The 27570-nt window shown below is 41.5% G+C and overlaps 1 protein-coding gene across 1 annotated transcript in view; it reads right to left on the bottom strand.

The window, feature by feature from the left end:
* Positions 1–27570, bottom strand: part of LOC108669508 (dystonin) — a 195401-nt gene that overhangs the window by 70243 nt on the left and 97588 nt on the right. The window contains exons 15-26 of the mRNA XM_047883232.1: positions 27153–27381; positions 26585–26854; positions 26247–26415; positions 25542–25723; positions 24963–25087; positions 24499–24667; positions 24052–24212; positions 23233–23392; positions 21976–22059; positions 20372–20593; positions 10180–10289; positions 9173–9659 (exon numbers count right to left, since the gene is read on the bottom strand). Coding sequence (XP_047739188.1) covers positions 9173–9659; positions 10180–10289; positions 20372–20593; positions 21976–22059; positions 23233–23392; positions 24052–24212; positions 24499–24667; positions 24963–25087; positions 25542–25723; positions 26247–26415; positions 26585–26854; positions 27153–27381 — 2368 coding nt within the window. The remainder of the gene's footprint in view (positions 1–9172; positions 9660–10179; positions 10290–20371; positions 20594–21975; positions 22060–23232; positions 23393–24051; positions 24213–24498; positions 24668–24962; positions 25088–25541; positions 25724–26246; positions 26416–26584; positions 26855–27152; positions 27382–27570) is intronic.

Below are 27570 nucleotides of genomic sequence, written 5' to 3'. Positions count from 1 at the left end.
ATTAACTTTGGACGTTAGTCATACCACACACAAACATGTACCAAAAGAGATGGAAACACGCAAGAGAAGCGTTTCCAGTGCCTTAAATGTCTACTAAACTAAAAGAACTAAATAAACTCTAGAAATGGAAGCTAATTATGCTTTAGGGTCAGAGTTCCGAGGACGAGCAGCGTAAGTGTATATACAGAGGCAACGATGCCCTCACGGAGCCATCCAACAAAGCGGGAAAGGAGCAGCGCACGCATCACACTAGACGGTATCGAGCGCCATATTTTGGGGTACAGACGAGCAGTGAGAAGTGCAAACAAAACTCGGAGAAAACATTTACCCTAGCCTCGGCAGCGAGCAGGTACCCCAGATCTCTAGCGACAGGAAGGGGGAAGCGTTCCCCAGTAAGGAGATGTACCACAGCACCACGAGCTCCGTCGAGCAATCCTGACTCGAGAGCAGGTTTTATGTCCACCAAATTGCCCGTTTTAGGGCATTTCACGATTGTAGATTTGGGTTCAATGATGCCATCATCAATGGCTTCTTGAACATCCATTTTGTGGCCGGAATATGGATTAATCATTTTGCAGGAAGAGCTGTCAAACAAGTATGAGACGGCATCCAGGAGCGACACCGAGTGGTTTGGGGTGAGCAAAATATTCCCATAGGCTTCTCGCATTGGCAGTCGAATGTTATGATACGTGTTCAAAATTTTTCCGTCTTCGCTTACGAAGCCCAGATCAACTGCGGCTCCGATACTTAACAAACTTTTGCGGGCAGTGTCCTTGATACAAGCTGAAGTAGGATCGATGAATCCTTCCTTGCAGGCAGAAGCCAAACTCATGGATGAACCACACACTGTATCCCCAATGATTCCGGAGTCAAAATCCAAACATTTCTTTCTGATGATTGCTTCAATTTTGACAGGCTCTTTGACATAAATGTGCCTCCCATCATCGATGAAGGTAGCACAAATATTTTGATGCACCGTTTCGAGTTTCATTTTTATCAACGAAGATGGGCTAATGTAATCAGTCTCGATGGCATTATCAATTGTGATGTACAACACAGATGACAATTTGCGGACGACACATTTGGATGGATCAAGTCGTCTACTGATGATCGCTTCTTCTAATGTTAAAATATTCGATGGGGACTGAAGAGCAGAAGATGGAGCCTGAAGTTTCGCTGACTCATGAGAAGATGAAATCTCAGGACTATCACTCATGATGACAATACCAGAGCCAATGGCAGCGGAGAGAGTAACATATTCGTTGGTTTCGGGATTTTTTACCTCCGCGGTATTTCCATCAAGCACCCCCGTGTCAATGGCATTCAGCAGATTCAATCGCTTATGAGTACCAGCGTCAAAACACTGGACTTCAACTGAATTAGGATCTATGAAATTCAATGATGTGATTTCAGTAAGCGTCACCCATTGGCCAGTTTTGGGGTTCAGGAGCTTGCCTAATTTTTCATCATACAGATTATCGATAACTGATTTGAATGACATTGGAGGGTGGCAGTTAATCAAGTGGCCCCTGTCAAAACCTGTTTTCAAGTCCATCACTTCCGTATTGGAAAGCATCAACCTGCCTTCAATTGGATCTACGATTCCTTTGGCAAGAGCATCGGAGAAAGCCATCAGGCTATTTTGGATAGAGTCTTTAACCAGCGTCGTAGTCGTGTCTAAGAGACCGTCGTCAATAGCTTTCCGCATTGTCAGTGTTTCTCCACGGTTAACTTCGAATCGACGAGAGGACGGGTCATATATTCCTAGCTTCACAGACTCAAAAAGAGTGATTGTTCGCACTACGGTTTCCACTTGCAATGTGGTGGTGGATGTAATGTCAACTATGGTAGATGTTTTGTCATAGCTCGTCACAGGCCCAATACTCGAAATTTTGTCGGTTTTCGTATCAATAACCGAGATTTTTCTGACTTCACAATCTTTAGGCAATTCTTTTGTGTCCTTTCCGTCAGCAATTTTGTTTTGTATGGCTTTCCCTAATGCGACGCCAGCAAAGACAGGAAGGGCAATTGGAGCTGCGAGGGCGGCAAGGAAACCTTTCCCAATCGCTTGACCAATTTTCATCTTGGAGCCAGTTTTTGGGTCGACATACTCCGCGGTATCAGCATGGAGGATACCATCTTCAATCGCTTCTGCAATTGTGACTTCTTTCATCAATGCTGTATCAAAGAATCGGGTTTCTGGGTCAATTAAACCATCACTGATAGCGTCTTCCAGAGAAACGGCTTTTCCAGTCTCCGGGTGACATAAATCGCCGCTATCGGTAAGCAAAGATACCAAAGAGCCACAAGGTATTCGTTGCGACGTAATGTACTTCGGTTTCGGCGTCCCAAGTTTTAGAACACCAATGTCAATGGCTTCACGAATTGAGATTTCAGTGTTATTATTTAGTTTGAATGTAAGACGTTCTGGTATTATTTTGTTTTGATCCAGCGCTTCAATCAAGCCAATACTTTCCGGATGATCAGGAGTTCTCCAAAACAAAATAAGATCTTTTTCAATCGCTTCACGCAATGGAATAATTTCTCTGGTAACGGGATGAATGAAATGTTTAGCCCGACAATCAACGTAACCGCAATTGATGGCAACGGATAGCGTCAGTGCAAGCGGTGGCAACCAGTCGAGCTCACTTGAAGTCGGTTCAAGTATTCCATTATTGTAAGCATCAGTGAGCGGGTATTCATTACCTTTGCTACAAATAGTGTTCGCAGAGTCGTTAACAATGCCGCTTTTAATGGCGTTTTCGAGACAGAAATGAAGTCCTTGATTAGGAATAAGTGACCGAGGATTGAGTATATCCGACAGAATGGCTTCTTTAATACTGAGGAAATTTCCAGTTTCCGGATGAATTATCTTCTGTGTTTCAGGGTTGATCAAGCCTTGCAGTAGAAGCTCGTAAAGAGAGAGACTCTTGCCGATGGGCACCTGAATTGTCTTTAACTTACAGTCAAGCACATTATTTTCGACGGCAGCGAGTAGAGGGAGTTTCCTGCCCGAGGCTATATCATGTATCCCCAAAACCGTCGTCGCAGTAACTTTCGGATCAGATAGATCAATCGCAGCTTGGTTTAATGCTTCAAAAGTGTCAGCATCAATCACAGCATTATTTAAAGCCTCTTTTAAAGTTAGGGGGAAGCGGCTTATCTTGGTAATGTTTAAAGCTTCTTCACTGAAGACGGAGACACCTTGATCTACACAAAGAGTGGGGGAAGTTTCTCGGTCAGGACTCAACACGCCTCTAAATGCTTCAAAAGTGTCAGCATCAATCACAGCATTATTTAAAGCCTCTTTTAAAGTTAGGGGGAAACGGCTTATCTTGGTAATGTTTAAAGCTTCTTCACTGAAGACGGAGACACCTTGATCTCCACAAAGAGTGGGGGAAGTTTCTCGGTCAGGACTCGATACGCCTCTAAATGCATCATCAGCCTCAGCTCCAATTATGCCATCATGAGTCTTTTTCTCTTGAACGTCTACTGTCAGAGTTGGCTGCTTCTCGTCCGTCAGAGTTGGCTGCTTCTCGTCCGTCAGAGTTGGCTGCTTCTTGACCGTCAGAGTTATCTGCTTCTCTTCTGCCAAAGTTGGCTGCTTCTCGTCCGGCAGAGTTGGCTGCTTCTTGTCTGTCAGAGTTGGCTGCTTCTCTTCTGTCAGAGTTGGCTGCTCCTCGTCAGTCAGAGTTGGCTGCTTCTCTTCTGTCAGAGTTATCTGCTTCTCTTCTGCCAAAGTTGGCTGCTTCTTGTCTGTCAGAGTTGGCTGCTCCTCGTCAGTCAGAGTTGGCTGCTTCTTGTCCGTCAGAGTTGGCTGCTTCTCTTCTGTCAGAGTTATCTGCTTCTCTTCTGCCAAAGTTAGCTGCTTCTTGTCTGTCAGAGTTGGCTGCTTCTCGTCCATTAGAATACTTTGCTCTTCGTCTGCTTGAAGTCGTTGCTCGTCGCCATGCAGCGTCGGCTGTTGTTCGGCTGGTCGCGCAACAATAGTTCCGTCTGTCGTCGCATGCAGCCCCACCAAATCGGGGAATGTTTGACGCGTTTGAATGAACGTCTCAGTTGAAGCAGATGGAACGGGAAGCTTGCCATCACCAACATCCGAGCCTTGGCTATGAGAGGTTTCCCGACACGCATCAGAAGTTGTCACGGTGGGCTTTTGAATTTTTTGACTGTCAATGGCCTTTTTGATTGCTTTTCCTGCCACAACACCAGCTATTAACGGCGAACCTAAAACAGCAGCGACTCCAATGAGCCCTATTTTAGCGGCCTTCTTCAGACTCATTTTTTGGCCAGACAAATCGATCAACTCGCCAGATGAAGGATCCACAAGACCTTGGTCGACTGCTTCCTTCAAAGTAATTTCTGTGCCATATTCTGGATTTTTCAAAGTCAAATGGTCGAATTTTACAATACCTTGATGCAAAGCTATATCAACATCCAAACGAGACCCGTCTGTACTTTCGATAACAGCATCACTCTGATTGAATGAAAGTTCTGATACTGATGAGACTGCTGGCAATTCGCCGGGCATTTCCTCTTCAGTCCTTTTATCGAGAGATTTGTCGTCTGCTTTACCCGCCGATTCATTATGTGTGGCAACCGAACTCGCAGTATCTATTGCATGAACGGGAAGGACTAAAGTTTCTTCATCTCCAACAAGACTTGATTCAGGCGAAACCAAATTGGGGTTTTCGTCGCGTTTCTCGATAGCTCTGAAGGAATCTTTGTTAATAGTGGAATGAATTTCGTGGTCGACGGTAGTTAAAGCTTCTTTAAACGTTTCTGAGGAACCTTCTTGATCAGCATCTGGTTTAGTTTCAATGTGAACGGCAGATGCAGTTTTCGGGTCAGCAGCGAGGCCCACTTGCTCATCAGGAATGTTGGCGTAATCGCCAGCATCCGGTACACGAGAGGCAGATGGAACTTTGACCCCTACTGTATGCTGCGTGTTGCCACCAGCCGTGTCGAGGGCTTCTGCCTCATCCTTCGCTGAACATTGGTCATCAGACACGCGGGCTATGTTTGCAGCTGAAACGGGCGCGAAGTTTTCAACCGAAATGGGAGCTACGTTTGCAGCAGGATCGTGGACTACGTTGTCAGCCAAAATGGGGGCTACGTTGTCAGCCGATACGGGAACTACGTTGTCAGCCGGAATGAAGGCTACGTTGTCAGTTGTACTTTGGGCTACATTGACAGCCGTAATGGAGGCTACGCTGTCAGCCGCAATGGGGGCTACGCTTTCAGCCGTAATGGGGTCTACGCTTTCAGCCGTAATGGGAGCTACGTTGTCAGCCGTAACGGGGGCCACATCAGCCGAAATGAGGGCCACGTTGTCAGCCATAATGGAGGGTTCATTGTGGACCAAAGTAGGAGTGGCTTGGTCTTCAGTGTGGCTTACCGTGCTAATGATTGATAATGCTGTAATTTTGGATGAAGATGCTTCCTCATCAGTGTCAGGTACTTTACCAACCGACAAAATGATTTCCTCCTCATTTGAAAAAGGAATTTTGTTATCGCTCGTTATTGAAGGCGATACTGTGTCGGTAGTTGAGCGAAAAACTGTTGGCGATATCGCTTTCTCTTGAACGCCTAAACTCTCGTTGCTGGTGTTATCCAAGTTGAGATCTACGCTGGAAACTGATTGAACTGGGGCTTTGTCCGTTTTCTTTGCCGTTACGCATGGGCTCTCGTGATCGTCGAACGGTCTAGTAAGTGCTTGTGACCCACATTCTAAATTTATATTTTTCATGAGAAGCTCCTGCTCAGTATACGACTCTGAACCTGGATTTTTACCGCATTCGGAATTTCCTTCAGATCCGACTGAATCAACGTCAGAGTCCTTAATGGCCTTCTGGATGTATTTTGCTGCAATAATTCCAGCTGCTATGGGAGCTCCAGCCATAGCAGCCACGCTAATCAATCCCATTTTTGCAGCATCAGTGAACGATATGCGTTTGCCTGACTTATCGATGTACGCTCCCAAACTGGCGTCGACTGTTTTGGCTACTACAGCTTCATCGTATGTAAGATTTTTCTTCGACTCGGGATCAAGGAACGATAACGATTCGGGTTTTATTTTTTCCGATTTCCACGCTTCAGTCAAGTCAATTTTTCTACCATCGTTTAAGATGACAGAACCCTCGCTAGGATCAAATGCAACAGGTTTTGAGATCAAATTTTGTTTACTTTCATTTGAACTTTGTGAGCGTGCGTCATTTAAATTAGAGTCTGCTTTGTACAAAGACTGACTTTTTGTACTTGATTCACCGAGAGTTTCATTCAAAGTTACACCATCAGACTTTCCATCTATCTCAATGCCGTGTTTAATCTCAAGATATTTTTCTTCGGATATAAGTCCAAGTTTGTAAGCATCTACTAATGGGTATTCTTTACCGGTTTCTGGGTCAGCAATGATCACTTCGGATTCGATAATAGTTTCAGTTACAATGCGAGTTGTACTCGTCCTGTTGAGGGCATCACGACCATCAGAGGCCGACTTCTCACCGGTGAGGGTAACTTCAGTTACGACGGTAGTAACTGAAATGGCATTCTTGGAGCTGTCGTCAGAATATTCAGTTTCAGATTCAGATGGTGCAGCGACGGTCCTTTCACCATGGTTAGACGCATTCCAAGTTGATGAATTATCAGTTCGGGGCTGTGATGACGGAGTTTCTGGATTTGTAGATGTACATTTTGAATCATCCGTCAAGGCGTTTTCATATGACACTTCAATTTCAGACTTTATTTCTATTGATTGGAGAGGGAAGATAGGATCGATACTTCTGAGTACGCAAGCAGATTCCGACAGCTGAGATTTATCATTACCGCTGTTTGAACGATTTTTTATCGATACGGCTTCTCCAACTGCTTTAGCAGCGGCAGCTGTGGCTACAATAGGAGCGGCTATAACTCCTCCAAGTCCAATTAGTCCAAATTGTACAGCCTGACATAATGTAAATTTTATTCCCGATTCACCACAATACTCCCCAGATTTAGAGTCAAATATTCCTTTTTCTTCAGCTTCTCTGACTGTGAGCATGGCACCAGACGATGGATCTTTGACCGTGAGCTCCCCAGACTGAATATCACCTAAATTTAAAATTGATTTAGAATCAATTTCGCCTGAAATACTTCGTGTGTGTGCGTCTGATGAGAGTTCAAATTTGTCAGCAGTTTTTAGAATGATCTCGCGCTCGTTTGTCCGAGATCCACGATATACGATGATAAATTTTTTAGCCAAGGCTTCAGCCAAACTGATACTTTCTTTCGAGTTTACCGAGTAGTGACCAGTCGCATTTAAAATTCTAGAATTGAATGCATTCTTAACAGGGATGTAACTTTCAGTAAGTGAATTGAACACCGAGATATTTGCATGATAGATTAAACCTATTTTAATGCACTCTTCGAAGCTCACCGGTCTATCCGAGCCGACAATGGTAAAAAGCCCTGTTGAAGGATCTAGTAAGTTTTGGTCGATGGCATCGAGTAGATCCCAGGAGTTTACTGGGATGTCAGAAGTCTTCGAGTTGTCTATTCTATCGTTTTCGTGCTGAGTAATACGCGCACGGGTTGTGTCTGATTCGTCAAGGCCTTCCAAGGCACTGTCCTCAGAATCAGCAGGAGACTTTAACTGATCTAGCTCACTGCTTTTTGAAGTGCTGCGCGATGCGTGTCTTTCACAGCTCACATATTTTAACGGAGACGTTGAGTCCGAAGTCAGAGTGGGAGATTCTACGCCAGAGCTACTTGACTTAATAAGGTTTTCAAAGGTACTAGCAACACTAGGGGACTTTGACAATACTTCTGGTACCGTCTCTTTACCTTTTTCTGCAGTATCGGAACCGGGGCTGGCAAACGCGTCCTTTGGAATGTTAAACACAGAATAAGATTCAAAATCACGCGCCGACTCGTCATCGCTATTTTCTCTTCGTCTATCAGCTATTTCTGGCCATTCTTTTGTATGCTCTGTAAGTCGACTTCTGGTCTCTGAAGTGACTACAGTTGTGATAGTTGCCAAGTTCATCAAACGCAAAAGTCTTTGGCTACCTTCCGCCGATATCAAGCTTTGAACAACAGCTGAATCTAATGGTACAGTACACCCAGATGAAGGATCAACGACTTCGCCCGTGGACAGATCCAACCTTCCACTAAGGAGCGAATCCAAAACGGTAAGCTCCCTCCCGTCATTTTCATGAATACCTATGGGCGTGCTCAGAAGCTCGACCAATTTAGGCTGAATGAGCTTCTTCTCGATGGCAGCTTGTAAAGTTATTCGTTCACCTGTTTTCGGATTCATCAGTGTGGAAGATTTCAGATCGACGATGTTTTCTTGGATGGCAGATCTCAATGATATTAGTTGGCCAGAGTAAGGATCGTGTATTCCTTTGATATCAAGCACTGTTGGAGCACTGGGGTGAATAATGAAGCCACGTTCTATAGCTTCAATTAGCGTCATGGTTGTTGCAGACTTCTTATTATGGTACATGCCCTCGGGGTCGATGACCTCGTTGGCGAACGCTTGGGCTAACGTAATTAAAACATTCCTTTCAGTGTCCCATACATAGTTCGCATCGCAATCTATTATACCGTGTCCGATTGCTCGAAGTATGGTCACATACTCCTTTGTCACGGGATTTAGGATTAAATTGTCGTTGCTCAATTCGTTGCAGTCAAAACAATCTGTGAGCGGGAGAGAGCGGTGAATAAGTTTCCGATGGTAAGCATCAATGAACGGTAGCGTTTCTGATGTGGTATTATTAATGTAGACACACTTCGTCGAGTCGATAATGCCTTCAGCGATGGCTCTGTTTAAGGAAACTTTATGTCCGCCCGAGGGATCAGTCACTTCCAAAATTTGTGTAGAAATTAAACCTTCATCAATAGCTGATAACACACTAACAGGTTCGCTTTTTCGTTCGGTCGTCATCATTCCCGTTCTATCGATAGCACCGGAGCCTATGGCGTCGCTGAGGCATGGAATTCTCTGTAAAGAGAAACTTCGAGGAAGGCAAGTTAAGTAGCCACGAGCAAATGCCTGCGACAAAGAAAGTTTAGTTAAAATCTTTGGTAGAGTAAATTCGCCCGTTTTATCATCGACATGACCATCGTTGACAGCTTCGTACAGAGTCATCGGGGTCGCTACAGAAGAGTCGAGCTCGCTACCGTCGCTTACCTTTCTCAGGAGAACGGAGCCGAGGTTAGAAGCTTCTTCCCTAGTGAGAAGTTTGCCCGTTTTAGGATCTTTGAAAGAACCGTCTTCGGGACAAAATATTCCAATTTTCGCGGCCTCGATCACAGTCATAGGTTTTCCAGTATTAGCATCGATCACATCACAAGGCGAGTGTAGTTGCTGATACAAAGCCTTGCTAATGTATTCTCTTTCAAGAGCCTCGCTGAGCGAGAACTCTTCCATGGTGTCAGGTTTTTTGAAAAGACCTTTGGCGAGCATCAGGAAACCTCCAGCAATCGCTTCGGCAACGCTTAGAGGCTCTCCAGTCACTGGGTGTCTCAAATGACCATCAAGTGTCACGGATTTTGGTTTGGATATTATTGTGGTGGTGGTTGTTGTAATGGTTGTTTCTTTAGTCGATAGTGGACTACGCTTGGTAGGTTCAAAATCAACTTCGTCTGGTGAGCTAAGTCTCCTGTCGCGGCCGTTCCTGGAATGGAAAATTATTTTTTAACAGTCGAGTACATGAGAAATATCCAGAAATGCGATCCAAGTGATCCATTAATATTTTAGTAATAAATTTACAAAACGATCAGGTAAGACCAAAAATATAAAAAAAAATACATTTGATCAATAAAATATGGAAAACCAGAACAGTTTTCGAAGACAATTGCACCAGAACATTGAAAAACATAAGTGAAGCGTCTTCTGAACAGAATCTAATGAAAGGAATGAGGATTGAACAAGATAATAACTAATTATAAACTAATGATCGTAACGGAACAATAATTTTCAAAATCCTTCCGACATTAAACTGCAAACTCGTGCTCAAGAACACGGATTAAACATTGATGTCGAGTAAAATAATTATTCAAGTGACGCTCTACCCAGAACCATGTGGATTTACGAGAAGTAGACCAAACGAGCACGTTCTTCAGTTAGTGAATATAACCGATAATATAGAAGATTGCGACGGTACTAGAATTTTATTTGCGAGAGAAGTAACGTACGTCTGTAATGCGGCAGGCACATGCAGAACTCCAATATCTTTAGCAGTGATGTTGAGTTCCGTGCGATAAGTTGTCTCCAGGTTGACGGGCGAAAGCGACTCCAGCGAGAACTGCAAGTTAGGAATGGAAAACATGTGTTAAAGTTCGGAAGAAAATTGCGCATTGATGCGACACCAGGTGGAACAAGTGAAATAAGGATATCTGGAATTCAATCGTTAAAAATTTTGAAATTTTATTTTAATTCTAATATTAATAATAGGTTTCATAAACTCCTGTGGAAAGAGTGGATGAAAAAAACGAAAAAAGTCAGAATATGAATGAGAAGAGAGGCTAAATTCCCATAATGGATAGGATCACAAATGAGCGTGTAAGGGAGTAGAAGAAAAATATCTTCTAGATGAGAAAATTGAGGAAATTAGTTCCCTAAATTGACAAACTTCTCACACATAGAAAAAAGTTCCAACTGATACAAAGTTTCATCATGGACAACGATAACCGAAAAATATGAATACTAGCAATTTTTCGCGACGAAAACAATTATTAACAAAACTGACAACCGTACGTAACAAGAACGCCAAGACTAACTATCATCCATGCAGAGATACGTCGAAGACTCCGCATTTTCAGGCTTCAGCAAAATAAATTTTCAGTCTTAGAACCATAAAAAAGTTTAAATTCATCATGAGATAAATTGCTGAGATTTATTTTCCATTCTCAAGAACAAGAAGCAAATCGCCATGCACAAAGCGCTTGTAGATGCAGAATATTGCCTTGCTATTGGTTAGTATTTCCATAAGTGATTAACTGATCAGAAGTTTGATTACTCGTCCATTTTTTACCAGGCCTTGACCTCCAGTGAGAGTAAACAATTGCTTATACAAAAAAATCATCGCTTCAATTACACACGAAAATTACGGGCCGGTGATTTTTTTTTCTAATTTTATCGATCTAATCATTAATTCTACGCTATGTCCATCAACTTTCACGAAAGTTTTGCAGTTTATTTACTGAATCAAAAATAATGATAATAATTCACATATACGACAAATTTTAGTGGGTTCAAAGTCTTCTACTTTTTTGGGGGAGGGGGGGAGGGAGAGTGAATTAAAGGGTGCTCTTTAGTTTTGAAAATAACATAAATTACAATGGTCGATATGGATTAAAGTCAGTGGAATCATTAAGGTTTTTCGACTGCTTTTAACGGCACATCATTATTGAGAGCGCCGCTGCTCGCTCCATGCAGCTCAGGCAGGCAGAGAGTCAAGGCCAGCCACTGTCGCCACTCGCTGCTTCATTCACAACTCTTCAGCACCACGCCATACTAACACGACCTAGACTCATGAACTTGGACGACGGAAAACATCTGACCGAGAGATATATGCCTGGGAATATTAAAAACGTTGAGATTGAATGAAACGAAAGCACATACGGATGTTTACGTTGATTGTGAGCACGGCACGTGAAGGTAACACAAGACAAGAGCTGGAGCCACCCTCGTCAAGCAATGGAAGTTATGAACGAAAACAACGACGGATCGTGAACTACAGCGAAGACGATGCCACTTTTAATCCATCTTGTGATATTGGCTATGAAACGGTATTAAAGCAAAGGCACCATTGATGTCCAACAAATTAAATGCAACAACTAATGACCCTGACTGAAATTTGATCTTGAAGAACATTAGATCCCAACGAGTGATAAACAGCGGCAACAGCAAAGGATTTAAATGAAATTAGTTGCAGTTCTAAGGTCAAGAGTTTCACTACTAAAATTTGATATGAATCTCTTGATTGCTTAGCCATGAACCTCAACTGGTGAGAGTACAGCCATGCAGTTAGAACTTGGGCTCCTTTCGTCAAGAAGGGATCCGAGTGTCCAAGATAAGATTTCTAGATTGACCTCCATGTACGAACAACTTAAGCTGGTCGTCCTGGGATTAAAGCAGCTTTCATCCAGTCTCTAAGTAAGCTGACAGTGACGGCTCAACAAACATGACCTGTAAACCAATAGCTCAGAAAATGTGACAAAAAATATGCGTTTTTACAAAGGAAATGGCAACGACGCGTAAAAACGCTGTCAGGAGACGCCCAAATTGAGGGCAACGAGCCTTAAATTAAAACAGCCTAGCCGACATAGACTTTGATGAGAGCACCGGAGCTTCACGGGATTTTAAACATGCAACGTCGAAAGAATCAAAAACATTTTCAATGCTAATAAGAATCTTGATTTCCATATAGCACACAGCAAGCATAAGAAACCAGACATTTAACTCGTAAAAATATACATGAAATAAAAAAGATAACAACATAAATTGAATAATTACATGAAACTGAATTTGAATGACGGGTAAAAACGGGTAAAAATACGAGTACTACAAGTTAAAGCCACATACGTTCGTTAAATTCTCAGCCGATGGGCCATCCCGCGATTTAGATTCTTTGTTCACCGTGGAGAGGAGGATGCTTTGGACGTGATCCTTCCGTTTTTTACCTTCGCTCGTCTTTCTTGGTATGGTTTGTTTCGTGATTGTCTGGCTATGTGATTTGGTCGTAAGAACCGTAGTTCCCCTTTTGACAGGCGAATTGACGTATAAATGTACACTTGTTCTCCGGACGCGGGGCTCGGAGCGATTAGGTGATTTACTGTTTCCTCTAACAGTCTTTCTCTCCGGAGTAGGAGCCTTGTCACGGGAAACCTGGTTCTTAGCTGGCTTCGAAGTTGTGCTCAGTTTTTTCTTTGTTGTTAATCTATTTGAGGATTTGAACTCATCAGCGATTTTCTCATCCGTTTTCTTTGTTTCATAATTTCGCAGTGATTTTGAGTATTCGCTTATATGTTTCGTGGAACATTTTAATTGAGAAGACTGGTTCAAAGAATTTTTTCTTTCCATGTTTATGGGGATATTTATTTCTTTCGGAGCAGATTTCTCTTTGGAAGAGCTTAAATGACACGCAGGTGTATCTTCACGTGAATTTCTAATGAATTCCTGAAATCGTCGTTCAGAATCTTGAACGTAATTTGAGAATGAATTCATTTGGGTGGCAATTTCGGAGAATATAATTTTATCATTATGCGCCGTAGATTGCCCTATTTCGTGACAAATTTCTGACATATCTTTTTTCGGAGTAACAATGGTTTTTCCCCTCAGCGGTTTTGAAGTTTCCATTTGAACGGGTACCAAACTGCTCCGATTCAATGTATCGACACAATGTTTTTTCGAAGTGACTCGCAGAGATGGATGAACAGCTGTAGAGGGTTCGTCAACAGGGCAATTGCTTGGAGCAAACTTTTCGGTAGGGGCCTTGGCATCACTGGAGAACATATTGGAGCGCCCCGACGACCTGGTTTCAAATGACTTGCTTTCAATGCGACTGGACGAGCTCATCACTTCGGAAGATGAGGACACAGTGAAAGTTGACTTCATTGAATCGAAGTGACTGGCACCATCAAGCCATCTTAGCACTTGCTTATTTCTTGGAACTGTGGCTCTTGTCTCTTCATTGCCCACGTTTGTCGAGGCGACTCTTGTTGCACTGGAACCTTGGTCCGCACCGGGAGGAGCATCGCTCACTCTGCGACTCAGCTCATGACGAATACTTGCACTTGTTGGAGGGTTTCTGAGTGATCGATTCGCCTCGCGATCCCGTTTGAATTCGCTGTACTTGTAACTCCGGCGCACAGGAGAAATGTCGGATCGAGTATCGTCTAACAAGTCGGCACTAGGACTGTTATCTCCTGCACCGATGTCCGAAAGAGCTTCTTTACTATAAGCCAGCAAACTAGAATTCAAAGTCTTGCAAGGAAATGGGAGAATTTTTTGAGGGGAATTAAACATGCTACGGTAGAAGCTAAAGAGGCTTTCGCTGCTGCTGTAGCGGTACGAAGAGGAGCTCACGATGGACTGTCGAGAGGAGTAGGTCTCTTCGCGCTCCTGGCTGAGACTTCTCCAAAATCCATGACCCGCCATTTTATGGATTCATGAAAGAAGCACTTCAATAAAACCATGAAAAAGATAACACCTCAAGTCACACTTTTAATGATAGATCTTGATATTATCATAAAAGCCAGCTGGGAAGTTTAGAAAGTTCTAAATTATTATTGTTTGGTGTTAAGGAGATTTATGTGGGCCAGATGGTGACCTCATGAAGAGGGTCAAACCGACTTCTGCCGTGCATTCCTCATGGCCAAGTACGACAATCAACAGTCCTTATAAGTTCACCGCAGCGACAGACCTCACAAGTTCACTCGCATCACCTACTCCTTTTATTTTTCAGTAGGATGAAAGCGCGAATTCTTGACGAGATTTGGGATCTTGAACTGATTTATTCACTTTCAAACTAGAAATAATTTGAATTGACGAGTGAAAGAGGGAGCAAAAATTAGGCTTCGTCAGAATTTGTATACCATATACGTCGGTTGAGATAAGAGCTCAACAGACAGAACATGCATCAAGAGCTGATCGGTGAAGAGTAAGGCGACACTATCTCCTTCAGCATTGTTAGCTAATTTTTACAGCTGTCAGTTAATTTTTTAGGTCGCTGTCAACATGCGAACGATTTCACTATAAGTAGGCGTTACAGTACAGATAAAATAGAGGTTACAGTAAAGAAAGTCATTAAACTCCATTTTAAAAATATAAAACCTCCTCCTTCCTCCATACACCAGTAAATAACGTCAATTTTACTCATTTTTCGTCAATTCGTCAATTTTACTCACTTTTTCTCAATAATAAATTGTGTTACCTACTTTACCCATTGCTCCATTACATCGCACAAGTTTAAGTGCAATTTGGAAAACTACAGCATTACCCACGACTGAACCAACTGAAGTACAATTCCACTCATCAACCAACTATAATACAATGCGCAACTGCAGCAACTGAAGTACAATATTTGGCGGCGTCAGGTTAAGCAGAATTCACAACAGTGAAATTTTTGAAGTATATTCTATAACTGCGCCAGCTGAGATAAAGCTGTGAACACGTATAAAGCTTCGCCAGCTGTTCCGTGGCTGCAAATTGCCAAGTCACGCCGCAAAAGGGTGAGGTCAGCTCTCTTTCAGACGTCAGCTGACGGCGACAGCATCACAAGCATGACCTAAAGCTCTCACCGACTTGCATCTCAAATCATGAAGCTAATAGTTGAAAATCTTTCGTGTGAATGCGGGTCGCGGGAAGCCATTCAGTTTATCGATAGCCAAATATACCTCAAATGGGATCTAGACCGAAAAGAAAATGTGAGTGAATAATTTTGACTACAATTACGCACATGTGACGCATTATATAGGACGAGTACGTTTTACCCTTGATAATGTGAACTAATCGATATGAAGAAAACATTAACATTTTCAGTAGAAAGATAGGAAAGGTATTGGTAATTAGTTCGACTGTCACTTTATTTGGTTGAGCTCTCAACTGTCTTTCAGGAAAGTTAATAGAAAAATTTGGATGATTAGAAATTCTTCCTTGATTACTTAGCAATGCTTTAAAACAACTTTAAATGAAACGTTGTTAGCCACTCAATGCATATAGACATCAATGATTATACGCGCAAAAATGGTCAAATTTTAATTAAAAGGCAGATGGGCATTAATTACAGGGGCCACCCTTGTCATGTCATTCAGGTGCGGCGAAACTCGGATTAATATCATGAATGTCATTATCTGAATATATCATTCTCTGAATTTTATTACAGTAAATATATAAATTTCATTACAAAGTTAAAATATAGATACTAAACCGTGCAAAGCTAAAAAATGAAATTCCACACATGTACGGCTCAAGAGTAAAAGATACACTTTTGGACGGATATCAAATGGAAGTATGTTCTTCTCTTAATCAAAAAACTTTCAGTTAACAATATATGCTTTCAACATTAATTGCATTTTAATAAAGTTTTCAATGGCTTCCCAAGTCATCAAAAAATTCTCACAACACAAAACTCGAAAGAAATTAATTTGGAAATTGAATTATCAGCAAAATAACGCTTCTTAAAACCGAATCGCCACGCAATTTTACAACCGAATTCGCGAAATACACCAGTAGCCAAGTCATGTTCAAAACTGATTATACATAATTAATGTCAATACCGAAGTAAGAAGAATTGAAATAATCCTTATAAAAACACAAAGTAATCAGTGAATAAGCCAGGCTCCACTGATATTTTTAAGCACACAAATTTCACCGCACAATTGTCCGCTTCATCTTCACAGGAAAATCATCCAGTTGCTACTAAGTCAGGCACAGCCAAAAACAAGAACGGTGCAGGATGAGAAAGGTTATAGGACCACTATGGCTCGTTATATTTATCCAGTCGCAACACAGCGCCCGTAAGCCATTAAGTTCTCTTTAATATCTTCAGTGACCCCGGCAACTAAAATGGTTGCAGCAAGAGCTTCACTGAACAAGATGCAGACTGTGAGGCCCGCCGAGCCATACTAGCTGCCTGGATGCCAGCCATGCTCAGTGCTCAGTTCAGAGCTGACCGACTGCTGGTATGAGCCCCACCCGACCCAGACCATCACACCAGACTTGGCTCACCAAACCCCTGACGACTCAAAACAGTGAAGTACAAAGTGACACCACTAGTGTAGAAGCAACGATTTGGTTTTAATTTCACAATATCAAAAAGTGACACCACTAGTGTAGAAGCAACGATTTGGTTTTAATTTCACAATATCAAACCCAACAGAAGTTAGTTACTAGATGTATTCACCATCGTGATATTTATGCGTGACGAGAGGATTGTACAGAGCTAAAAATGGGGAAAAAATCATCATCGCTATTATAGATCAATTTAATTTGTAACCATCGAACTATATATTGAGCGACTGGCTCAATTAAAAACGTGCGTATGAAGCGTAACATTCACATTTCCTTGTCGTCCTCCTACACGCGTCTCGTGCAACACGAAGAGCTGCTCTTGAGAAAAGAAAGTCCATTGAGACGAAGGGAGAAAAGAGCCGTCAAGAGTGCCTGTATAAGTCAGCAGCTAATAAGAGTATAGGTCTGCAAATGGGACACGAGGTCTGCATAAGGTGTGGGCGATGCGCAGCGCTGTGTCGCGCGTGGGAGGCGAGCATCGCACGCCTGCTGTTGCAGCGGCGAGGTATGCGTTGCACAAACTTCTCCCTCACACTCTTTGTTTATCTTGCGAAACCCTTACACGAAAACATTCTGACTTGAACAAGTTATAATGCAATTGTGACATTTTAGACGACGCATCATTCTCCCTTCACGAGCAAAGAGCGACTCTTATATTAAACTTCATAATGCAGCAACCGTTGCCGTGCCATCTTCATTATGCTACCACACACCTTCAAAAGCGTGCGCAAGTTCTTCGATAATAATAATTGGGTTAAAATTCATAGGTGGCAAAAACGGAACTTCATAGATAATAACCAATGACGAACAGAAATCAATTCTCGATGAGATGACACCCAATATTACAAATGCTTTGAGAGCTGCTTCCAACGGGTGAAATGTGTTCCATCGGTTTCACGTGTCTAAGCAAGATCAGAGTAAAGTTTATGTTGGGAGAAATAAACGACTAACTGCAAAATACTTTAGCACATAAGCTGGAGTATAGATCAAATATTTAAGATTTGTACGAAACTAATCTAGAGATCCGTCTCACTCCTACCTATACATTTTAGTATGACCAAAATTATTAGCGAATGATACCTTCGTCTTCATGGGAGCCAAATACAGGTCTTCGTAAAGCATGAAATTAATTGAGCAGCCAATTTATCTGCCAACATCTAGCAATTACTGGCTAAGTATAGCAGGTTTTTGTACTGAAGCAACCAGTAATGAGTGCGGCATCCAGTCATCGTAATTTAGGATGTGGAGTGTGGCATGCGCCGCTACCGACCAGCACCAAAACAAGACAAAAGCTCGGACATGCGAACGACTCAACGCCCACGCCGACGTCGTCGGACCAGCCAAGACATTAGGTACTCTCAGCAAGCAGCATCCCACTCAAATAGTCTCACTTTTACTGCGCTAGTACGGCAGCACTCAAAACCCCAAATGATACTTACAACTAACATGATTATGTGCACAGAGACTTTTCGATCTCTTATTGTCTTTCTCACTTTTCTTTCATTTTTCTGGCAGTGCCACTTTTTACTTTTTCCCCACTCTACTAGTGGCACCTTACAAAACACGCACACCATCCACGCCCACGCAGACGTCGCCAGACCAGCCTAGACATTAGGTACTCGTAGCAACCGGCAACCCACTCGAATCGTCTTATTTTCACTATACCCTAGTTTCGCAGCAATCGAAGACTAGTTTAGCGTAATATTGAAATTTTCTAGACATTTTACTTCAACGATTTAAATTACCCCGAGTTTCGGGTCTTCCGTTTGGGACATTTAAATACTCGAACAACATAAATAGAGTAAGCAATAAATCAGAGCAAGAACACGACTACGTTTTTCTGTCTTCAGTGGTAACTCTTTCGTATGAAATTTCTCAGCATCGACTGTTCAATTCAGTCAACAGAACAACTTATATTGAGGGATAAGTTGTGATAAGCATTTAATGTTTGCCAAATTATTTGTACAAAAGCTGGACACTCTAATGATCGGAACAGAAAAAGAACAAAATGCATTTAAGTCAAACATTTAAACGCGTTGGGGGGTTAATGGGTGACGTAAATAATAATCTGTACCAAATTTCCGTGCATTGAGTACAAACGTGCTACCAGTCATCCAATCGTCAACATCACATCGATATTGAATGTTCTAGAGTTTAATAGCTACTTTATATTATCAAACATCTCATCCCGATGTCGTACTATGAACACTCACTTTGAAACGAGTACTCACTTGATACGATAACAGTTCAGCCACGAATCCATCAAAATTCGTAAAGTAAAAAAAATATTTTGGCACAACATTAAAACATCTTTTATAATCTTTATATCGCGAAAAAATATGACGGTGAGCTATTACAAATATAAATTCAAATTTTTAACATATTTTTAGGTTTAAAAGGAGAACCTAAGAAGAACCCTAAGAAGAACCTACAAGGAGAACCCAAAGAAGAATTTAGAAGCAACAAGTGTAAATATTCTGTACAAAGACAACAATAACGGAATGGAAGCGATCGAATGCACCTGCCAGATAACACAAACAAAACTGACGACATCCTCGGTCATGTTCAATTCATACAGAAAAAATAGAGGACTGGGCACGAGACGAGGAACTGAATATGTCAGCGGAGGGCCTCAAACAACAATGCAACGGTTCCACTCTCTAAAGGTTCCCTAGGTCAGATAAGTATTCCTCTGCAACGCCCACAATCGTACGAGTTATCAATGTTAAACAAACTCGAAATATAGAACGGAAAACTGAAAGCCAACTTCGTCCCAATGGCATAACTGCAGAAACTACTCAATTATACGCTTATATGCCTGATTGTCGATTCCAAAGCGAGGGTTTGATGCGGCGGAGCAAAAGGACTCCACCCATATCCACGCTATAATTAGTAAAACACGAGCGATCAGGAACAACAATCGAAATGTTATGCATGATAACGAAAGCTGGATTGGGTCCACCTCAAAGTATTGAGCTTCAAACCCAAGGAATAAACCAAGAAATTCATACGAATTCTACCTCTTTGAGATCAGAAAGTCACAAATATGGTATACACGAATTAAATACGAGATATGATCGAACCTTTCATGCGACGTAGTGAGAGGCATATTTATTAAGGTAAAATATTACAGATGCCACGAGCAAAGAGAGCGATGAAGAAAGTAGATTTTATACAGTGAAGATTGGTCATTTAAAAGAATGATTGATAGTTTCAAATTCAGAGTTGGAAAAAAATGATATGTTGGAAAAAACGTACATTCACTTTTTCACTTTACTTACCTTGGGGGCCCACAACTAACTTAGCGATACAATCAAAATATATTTTATAAACACAGACTCAAGACAGAAGTATAAAGAAGTGGAAAATACTGCACTCGCTGGTCACACATCATTCTCACAATGAATTGTTCTTAAATTATACTAATTATTCATCAGCAACTTCAAGTTATGAAAATAAATGTAGCAATACGTTTGTTCGCTAGTTATTGATGCATTTATTCTTCTCTAGATTGAGATTTCTCAGGATCAATAAAAAATTACAAATACAAATAACACAAGTACAAATAATACAAATAACAATTGTACTCACCGAGAATTTGCGCTCGTTCTGGAAGCGTTTGAAGATCTTGGCTATTCTGTCGTAAATTTCGTCCGCCACGAAGCGGTACTGAGCGTTGAGAGCGTCCAGCTCACGTGCAACATTTTCTTGCCCAGGGGATTTCTGCTTCAGGTTCTTTTTGAGACTTGCATCGAGGCTGGGGTGGACATCTTCCAGTCCCTCCCGGTACTGAGCCAAGTTTGCGTCATACATCTACTCATGCATATTGATGCGACGGGGCGGGGTGTGTTTTCGTGTTAAAATTTATGTTTGTAAAATAAAATACGTTTAGTGTTGTTTTGTACATGGTATTTTGATGGTCAAAGTGTTCAGGGTATTTTGATGGTCAAGAGAGCACGTCGTGACATAGAAAGTTGACGACACTCAGCACTCAACGTTGACGACGAAGTCGATGCAGCAGGAGTGAGCGAAGAAGTGACATTGACCCAATATTTTCATTCACGATTTTTTCGTCAGGTTCGGTTGAGAAGAGTGTGATAAGTGGAGGTTAGAGAGAAAGAATGTTAGTATCGTATATAAACAAGGAGCCTTATTTCCACGCACCAATTGTTTTGAATTGATTAGCTATTATGCAACAAAATCACAAAACGATACCATGTATACCCAAGTGAATTCTAATAATACACACAATCCAGGCTATTAACAGGAATATATAATATTCAATATGGATGCCATATTTACCAGATTTTAAAAGATTCGAAAATGAGGAAGAATAAAATGCCCAAAACACGATAACAAAAGGTCAGAGTAAGCTGAAAAATATCAATCTAAAGTTAGCGAGCTATTTCGTTTTGAATTTGATAAGAGTAAGAAGACGTTTAGATATCCGCGAGGAACATTTTAATTTCAATTTTTCGTTTGGGTTAAGCAAAATTGACGCATTAATTTGATTTTTGTTACTTCTGAAGACGGTAGTAAATTAAAATCAGTTCCTCGGACCAAATGCTCGTGTGTATACAATGGGGATTTTTTTTTTTTTGAAATCTCGTCTCCATTGAAGCAGATTTTAAATTGAATTTTATTTTTAAAATGGCACAAGAAGTCCAGATGTGACATCCAATGAAGAAAGAGAATGCAATTTTAATTTTGAGTACATCCTTGTGATGATGCTCAATAGTTATTGAATAGAGGCAACTAGAGCTGAGATTTCAAAGAAGTAAATAGCATGTATACTGAAAATTAAAAAGTAATATTTTTTTTGTACATGTTATGGGACCTACTACGCTCCCAAATATATGCTAGTAGTTTCAGTAATCCCGTGAGATGCACTTGAGGAAATTATGTAAATGTGCAGTGTTAAAAAATCAGTTGTCAGGATTTGTTGAGTTAACAAGGAACATGATGCATAGGAACTGAAAAAGATCTAGGGATCAGGGACAAAATTCTTTAATTTAATTATGGTGAATACAGGGTACAAAACACCGATTTCCGGACACAACTACGTGTCTTTGTCAGCGGTCAGAATTTCGTGTGCAGAATTACTTCTCAAAATCTCATTAAAATCGTCTAGAAATAAAAAAGTTTGACTATAAATCGAGAAGAGTTCCCATACTAACGAAGCACACAAAACGTACCTTGGCTTCCCTAATGAACCTTGCACCGACTGTATTTACACCCTCAATTTTGGGCTTCTTCTGTACAATTTGTATGTACATATCCTGCACGAGAAAAACAGGTGACATTACAGAATTAGTGATTTGAGATAAAAAGTTCCCACTAAAATCAGCTTGAACAATAAATGTTCGGCGAAAATTGTGTTGAAGAGTGTTAAATTCCAATGAATCAAGTAGTTGAAAAGAACGAACCCAGGATATAATTAATGTTTTTAACAGTGGAAACCTTGTTACGATCACTTGACTATGTCATTCATGAGAGAATAAGTTGATGCAATCTAAGTTCAATGGTTAAAATGTTACCTGTAGGTATAGTGTTTCTAACGAGCAGGTTATAGTTCACAAGTACTGTGGAAATGGTCATTAATCGAAATCAGTCAAATAGGTATAATGATAGAACCAAAAAAAATTGAGCCCTGTTAGGATAGTAACTCAATTCACTGAGAGGTACTCAGTCTGGAATTGCCAGAAAAGATGCAGTAAAAAATTTACGAGAATATTAAGAGGTTACTGCGGGTCGGAGAAGAAAAAATGAAATGGCAGCACTTAATATCTGAAAGTAAATAACGAACGAAAAAATATGCTCAAACCTTTTACTGGGCGGCACCGAAACGTCTCTGATCTGAGATGCGATATTCAATAAATGATCCAATTTCTGTAAATGAGGAAATCAAATTTGAACGAGCATTCAATTTCGATTCTTCCAGAAGATAAACGACGCTGAAAGTTTCTGTTCTGCAATGAAGAATAATGAAAGAATAAGCTGTCGTCGTCGTCGATGCTGCCAACAGCAGCGACATAAGTCGTAGGCATTCGTCCATGTGTACATGGGAGTACCGTATCAAGCATGTACTTCAAAACGCCATCTACAGTCGTCACGACTAGCCGTGCTACGCAGCAATTGCTGCATATTGGTCATCGATTCGTTCCGCTCCAAAATGCGGAAATTCCAGAAGGTGTGCTCTACCAGCACGCATCGCGCAGGATTAAGTAAAGTGAATTGTTCATGACTTTTAGTCATTCTTGGTGATTTGTTCAAGTTTTAGCAGTCGCCAAGCAGCCCGAATCTGGAAAACACTCGCGGCTAAAGAGGCAAATTTCACATTTAGACTCGAGTTTCGGTCCTTCGAATAGCCCGATATCATTTCGAAGAAGCTGTGTACCTTGGAGGTGAGAGGGAGGGAGAATTGCGACATTATTAGACCGGCGTACACCTACCCTGAGGCGTTCAGCCTCGAGCTCCGCCTCGGACGGACCAAGATCTTCAATTTTTTGGCTCCTGAGTTCGTTCTCGAACCGCTGCATCTCGATCTTCTCTTCCTCGGCGTTCTGGCGGTACTTCTCGAGCAAGCTCGAAGCGGCTTCGCAAGATCGAATCCTGTAACCAAAGAGAAAAGAGAGCTGTTTTAACGAAACATCTGCTGTAGAGAATTAAAGAGATTTTGTTTTCAATCAGAGCACCTCGATTCGTAAATGTTATTAGACGATAGTTTTTACGATGGCGTTTCCTATTTCGGAAATTCAGAAGAAACGCAATTCGCAAGCTTGTTTACAAAGGCCCATCACAAGCCTAGAGTTTAAGGAAACCACAGGCTTTGCATTTAGAGGAAAAATTTAAGAAGGAACCCTTGAAAAGGAAGGCCAAGAACTTAATTTATTATGCTGTGCGTTCAGTTATGATGTTATAGCTAAGAGATAGAAATGACGGTTCACCTATCACCAATTTTGAAATAATTCTAAGCACAAGAAAGGGAGGAGAATTTAAATCATTGATTTTGCCTCTCTGGTAATTGGGACATTTTGTCCTAGAGGTCACTAGACTTAGGATATCTCATTTTATGAATCATTTTCCGCACTAAGTTATACAATTTGTAATCTTCATAAGCACATAATTATCGAATCGAACGTTCATTATCAAGTGATTTAATTATAAAGCAAAAAGTGAATAGATAGCTTTCTTAATGAAACGCACATTTATTTATACGAAGAAATTAAAGGTAATAAAGGTAATAAAGAAGGTTCGTTTATTCCACGAACCTCTCGATGATCTGCGAGCAAATGTTCTCCCATCTCATGCGCAGTTTGCGGACGTCTTCCTCGAGCTTGTCGACGTCGGGGTGGATTTTCTGCGTGGGCCGAGAGCGAACCACGAGCGAGCGCACGTTGCGGCACTCCTCCAGCAGCTTGTCGATCAGAACCTGCCGAGAAAATTTCTAATTGTCTCAAAATTAAGAATTTTAAATGAAAAGTATTGATATAGGAAACGGATAAATTTTTAGCTAGTATGAACAGCGGAAATAAATCAGGAAAAACTTCGAATGGAATGCGCGTTACAATGGCAGGCACCGAAGAGGTTCCGAACAGATTTCAGAAACGGGAAAGAATATTTTACTCTGAGAGTGGAGTTCTATATTCCACTGATCTGACACGAGGCGTCTTCTTCGTCTTGCTACACATTTGATATTTTACAAGAAATATTCTCACCTGATGGTCCTGGATGACTTGCTGGATGTGCACGAGGTCCTGGTGCGCTGCGTGCAGGTCGTCCAAGTCGTCGGGCAAATGCTGATGCTCGGCGAGCTTCAGCTCCACCTCAGACACAACCTGAGTGCCTTCCTCGATGCCGGTCACGACCATCTCCACGCACTTCATTCTGATCAGTTAAGAACACGGACTTAGTAGATATTCAGAGAAAGAAATAAAAGTAGATTCACTCTCCCACACACTAGGGCTTGCAATTAATTGGCAAAGGAATACGAGTAATTAAATCATTAATTTTGATTCTCACTGATAACGTAATTAACATCAGAGTAGACTTTGTATTTTCCCCAAAACGATCGCTTTTTCTACTGAAAAAGACGCAGTGTTATACCAATAAAAAATATGTACACGTTTTAGAAGCAAACACGTAAATTATTGAAGTAATGGAATATTACAATGAGATTCACCTCTCGATATAGACGTGGGACAGGGCCCAGATTCTGTCCCATTGCTGGGTGATGGACTCGACGGTGCGCTGGATGGCTGGAGTGCGTCGTGGCAGGGACTGGTAGTTCTTCTGGATGCCTTCAACCTGGCGCACAAAAAAACGTTTTGAGAATCTCGAAAAATGTTTGCTACAATAACAAATTGTTTATTATTCGCATTGTGTATCTCAACAGCTCCCACGGAAAAATACAGCAGGCGGACTTGACGCGACGCAATGGAGTAAAAAAAGCGATTTCACAAATTTCTTCAAATTAACTTTATTCAACTATTTCAGAGACAATTAAACGAGTAGAGGAGTGCAAGCACATCCGAGTATTAGCAATAAAATTGGAAAAAGCAATTTAAGTTCGTGGTTACGCAAAGAAGAAGAGCTGAAAGAGAATATGAAAAATGACATATAATCATATCAATATTTGAATTCGCAATCGATTCACGAGTCAGTATTTCATTTCGACTCACAAAATGACGATGAAAATAATTAAGCATGTATTTAATGATATTTACAAGAAAGTAATACCAGCAAAGTTGTGGAATCTAACCTCGAGTTCGTGGGTGGAGAGGTCGTTCTCGAACTGCTTGTGCTCGATGACGAGCTGCTCGAGGAGGTCCAGGTCTCTGGGGATGCCGGCGAGGCAGCGCTGGATGAGCATCTTCTCCATCATGTCCAGGTAGTCCTTCAGGCTCGAGCATTGCTCCACCAGCGCCTGGCCTGGCTTAGGCTCTGAATACGAAACGGTTTATTAAATTTCTTACTCTTAGATTCTGAATACGAAAGCCGCGAACCAAATAATAAAAAGATTTATGAAATCGATGCAAACATATAGAAACCAAATTATTAAGGCTGACGGAGAACATAGAATGAAAGTTACTTGTTGTAAATTATTTAATTAGTTATTTAAACCCCATATTCTTGAACCGCATGTCAAACAAAATATTCAAACCTCACCAGTGGAATCAATCTATCATAACATCTAGAACGTTGACTAATTTGAGAGATTTATAAAACACACAAAAACAAAAAATACACCAATGAATCTGACTACAAATTAGATATAGAAAATATCTCCTGGTACAAGGCAGAACACCACAATAAATCCTCTCGGAGTTTTTGATGTCTCTTTGTAAGCCGAACTTTCTCATCAGTCATCATACGTATAACATCACCTAAATCTTAGTTTTCATCTGTCCCCCCACACCAAGCATCTCTCAGGTTATTATACACAAAATGTGCCATCGTCCCTCACCGCTGGCCCGACGCTCGAACTCATCAAAAAGTCTGTTGACTTCATCGATCTCGCGCTTGAGTCTCCGCAGCTGTGGCTCGTTGGGGTCGCCTTCCTGGATGAGCTTTTCAGCGTCTTCGTTGAGGGCGCGACGAATGGCGTTGCGTTGGTCAGCGCCCATTGCAATGAACTGCAACGTGCAAAAGCTAGGACTAGGAAATTCAACGAATGTCAAACTAATAAATATGAATATACTTGAATGAATTTTCATGCATAGCAAATCATTGTTCATATAGGGAAGTAGAAAGTCTATTTATTGAGCGCTGATGAGGTTATTCCATCAGAGTGACTTGGGTTACCTGGTTGAGATCCCAGCTCTTGACAACTTTAATGGTCGCGAAGATCATATTCTGCCTCATCCTTAGCTGCTTCTTCTGCCAGAGGGCAATGCATCGCTCGTAATTGCGGCGGAGTTTCTCAGCAGCGTCGATGGCTTCTTGGTTGGGGGGCGGGATGGTGAAGACCACGCCGGGCACGAGGCCTTCAGCGCCCAGGCTGTTGACCACTCGCCACTTGGCGCGGTTGCTGTTGTCGTGCAGCGTGCAGCGCTCGCCCTTGCTGATCGAGATCTGGACGAAACACATGAACGCAGGTTGGCAAATCGAACGCAGAAATTGTAAAATAAATCTAATGGAGACGAAGCAAGTAAAAAAAATACATGCGCGAAAAATTTAGAAATGTTTAGACGTAATTGAACATAATGAAAAATTTGTGATTCCGGAACGACGAAAGTTTGAAAAATCTAACAATTTTCTCAGCAAACGTCGAATCCGTGCAGGCAATACATTTGATTATTATTCCTACTCTACTCCCAATTTGTACTACAACCTTTTTAGCTTTATTTACAAAAAAAAAACAGATACTCACGTCAGTTTTCTTGTAGTTGCAGATGGCAGTGACTTGCGTTGGCTGCCTGAGGGTCTGGCGGCGCTGCTTGAGAGGCACGATGGTCTTGGACCTCGTGATGAGCTCCTCTACGGTGCCCTGGAACCTCGACAGCTCCTCCCTGATCTCCTGCATCTCCCTCAGCAGCTGCTCGCCGTCGTCCAAGCCAAAGTCCGTCACTGAGTAGGTCGTGTTCAGCTTCTCGTCTTGACTGGTGAAACAAGTTAATGAATTTGAATTATTTCGTAGAGTTTGTGGCAGTGAATATGAAGTTTGATAGAATTTTGGTTGACTACGACTGAACTGCATTTAACGAAACGTAAAAATAGGTAATATTTCATCACAAGGTTACCGAAACTAAAGCGTACTGTTTCTCAAAACAAAAACAAGCAACTAATAA

This window comes from Hyalella azteca, unplaced genomic scaffold (genome assembly GCF_000764305.2).
Source record: "Hyalella azteca isolate HAZT.00-mixed unplaced genomic scaffold, Hazt_2.0.2 contig12328, whole genome shotgun sequence".
Lineage (NCBI taxonomy): Eukaryota > Metazoa > Arthropoda > Malacostraca > Amphipoda > Hyalellidae > Hyalella > Hyalella azteca.
The sequence above is the reverse complement of the archived record's forward strand: the minus strand, read 5'-3'. Positions and strand labels throughout refer to the sequence as shown.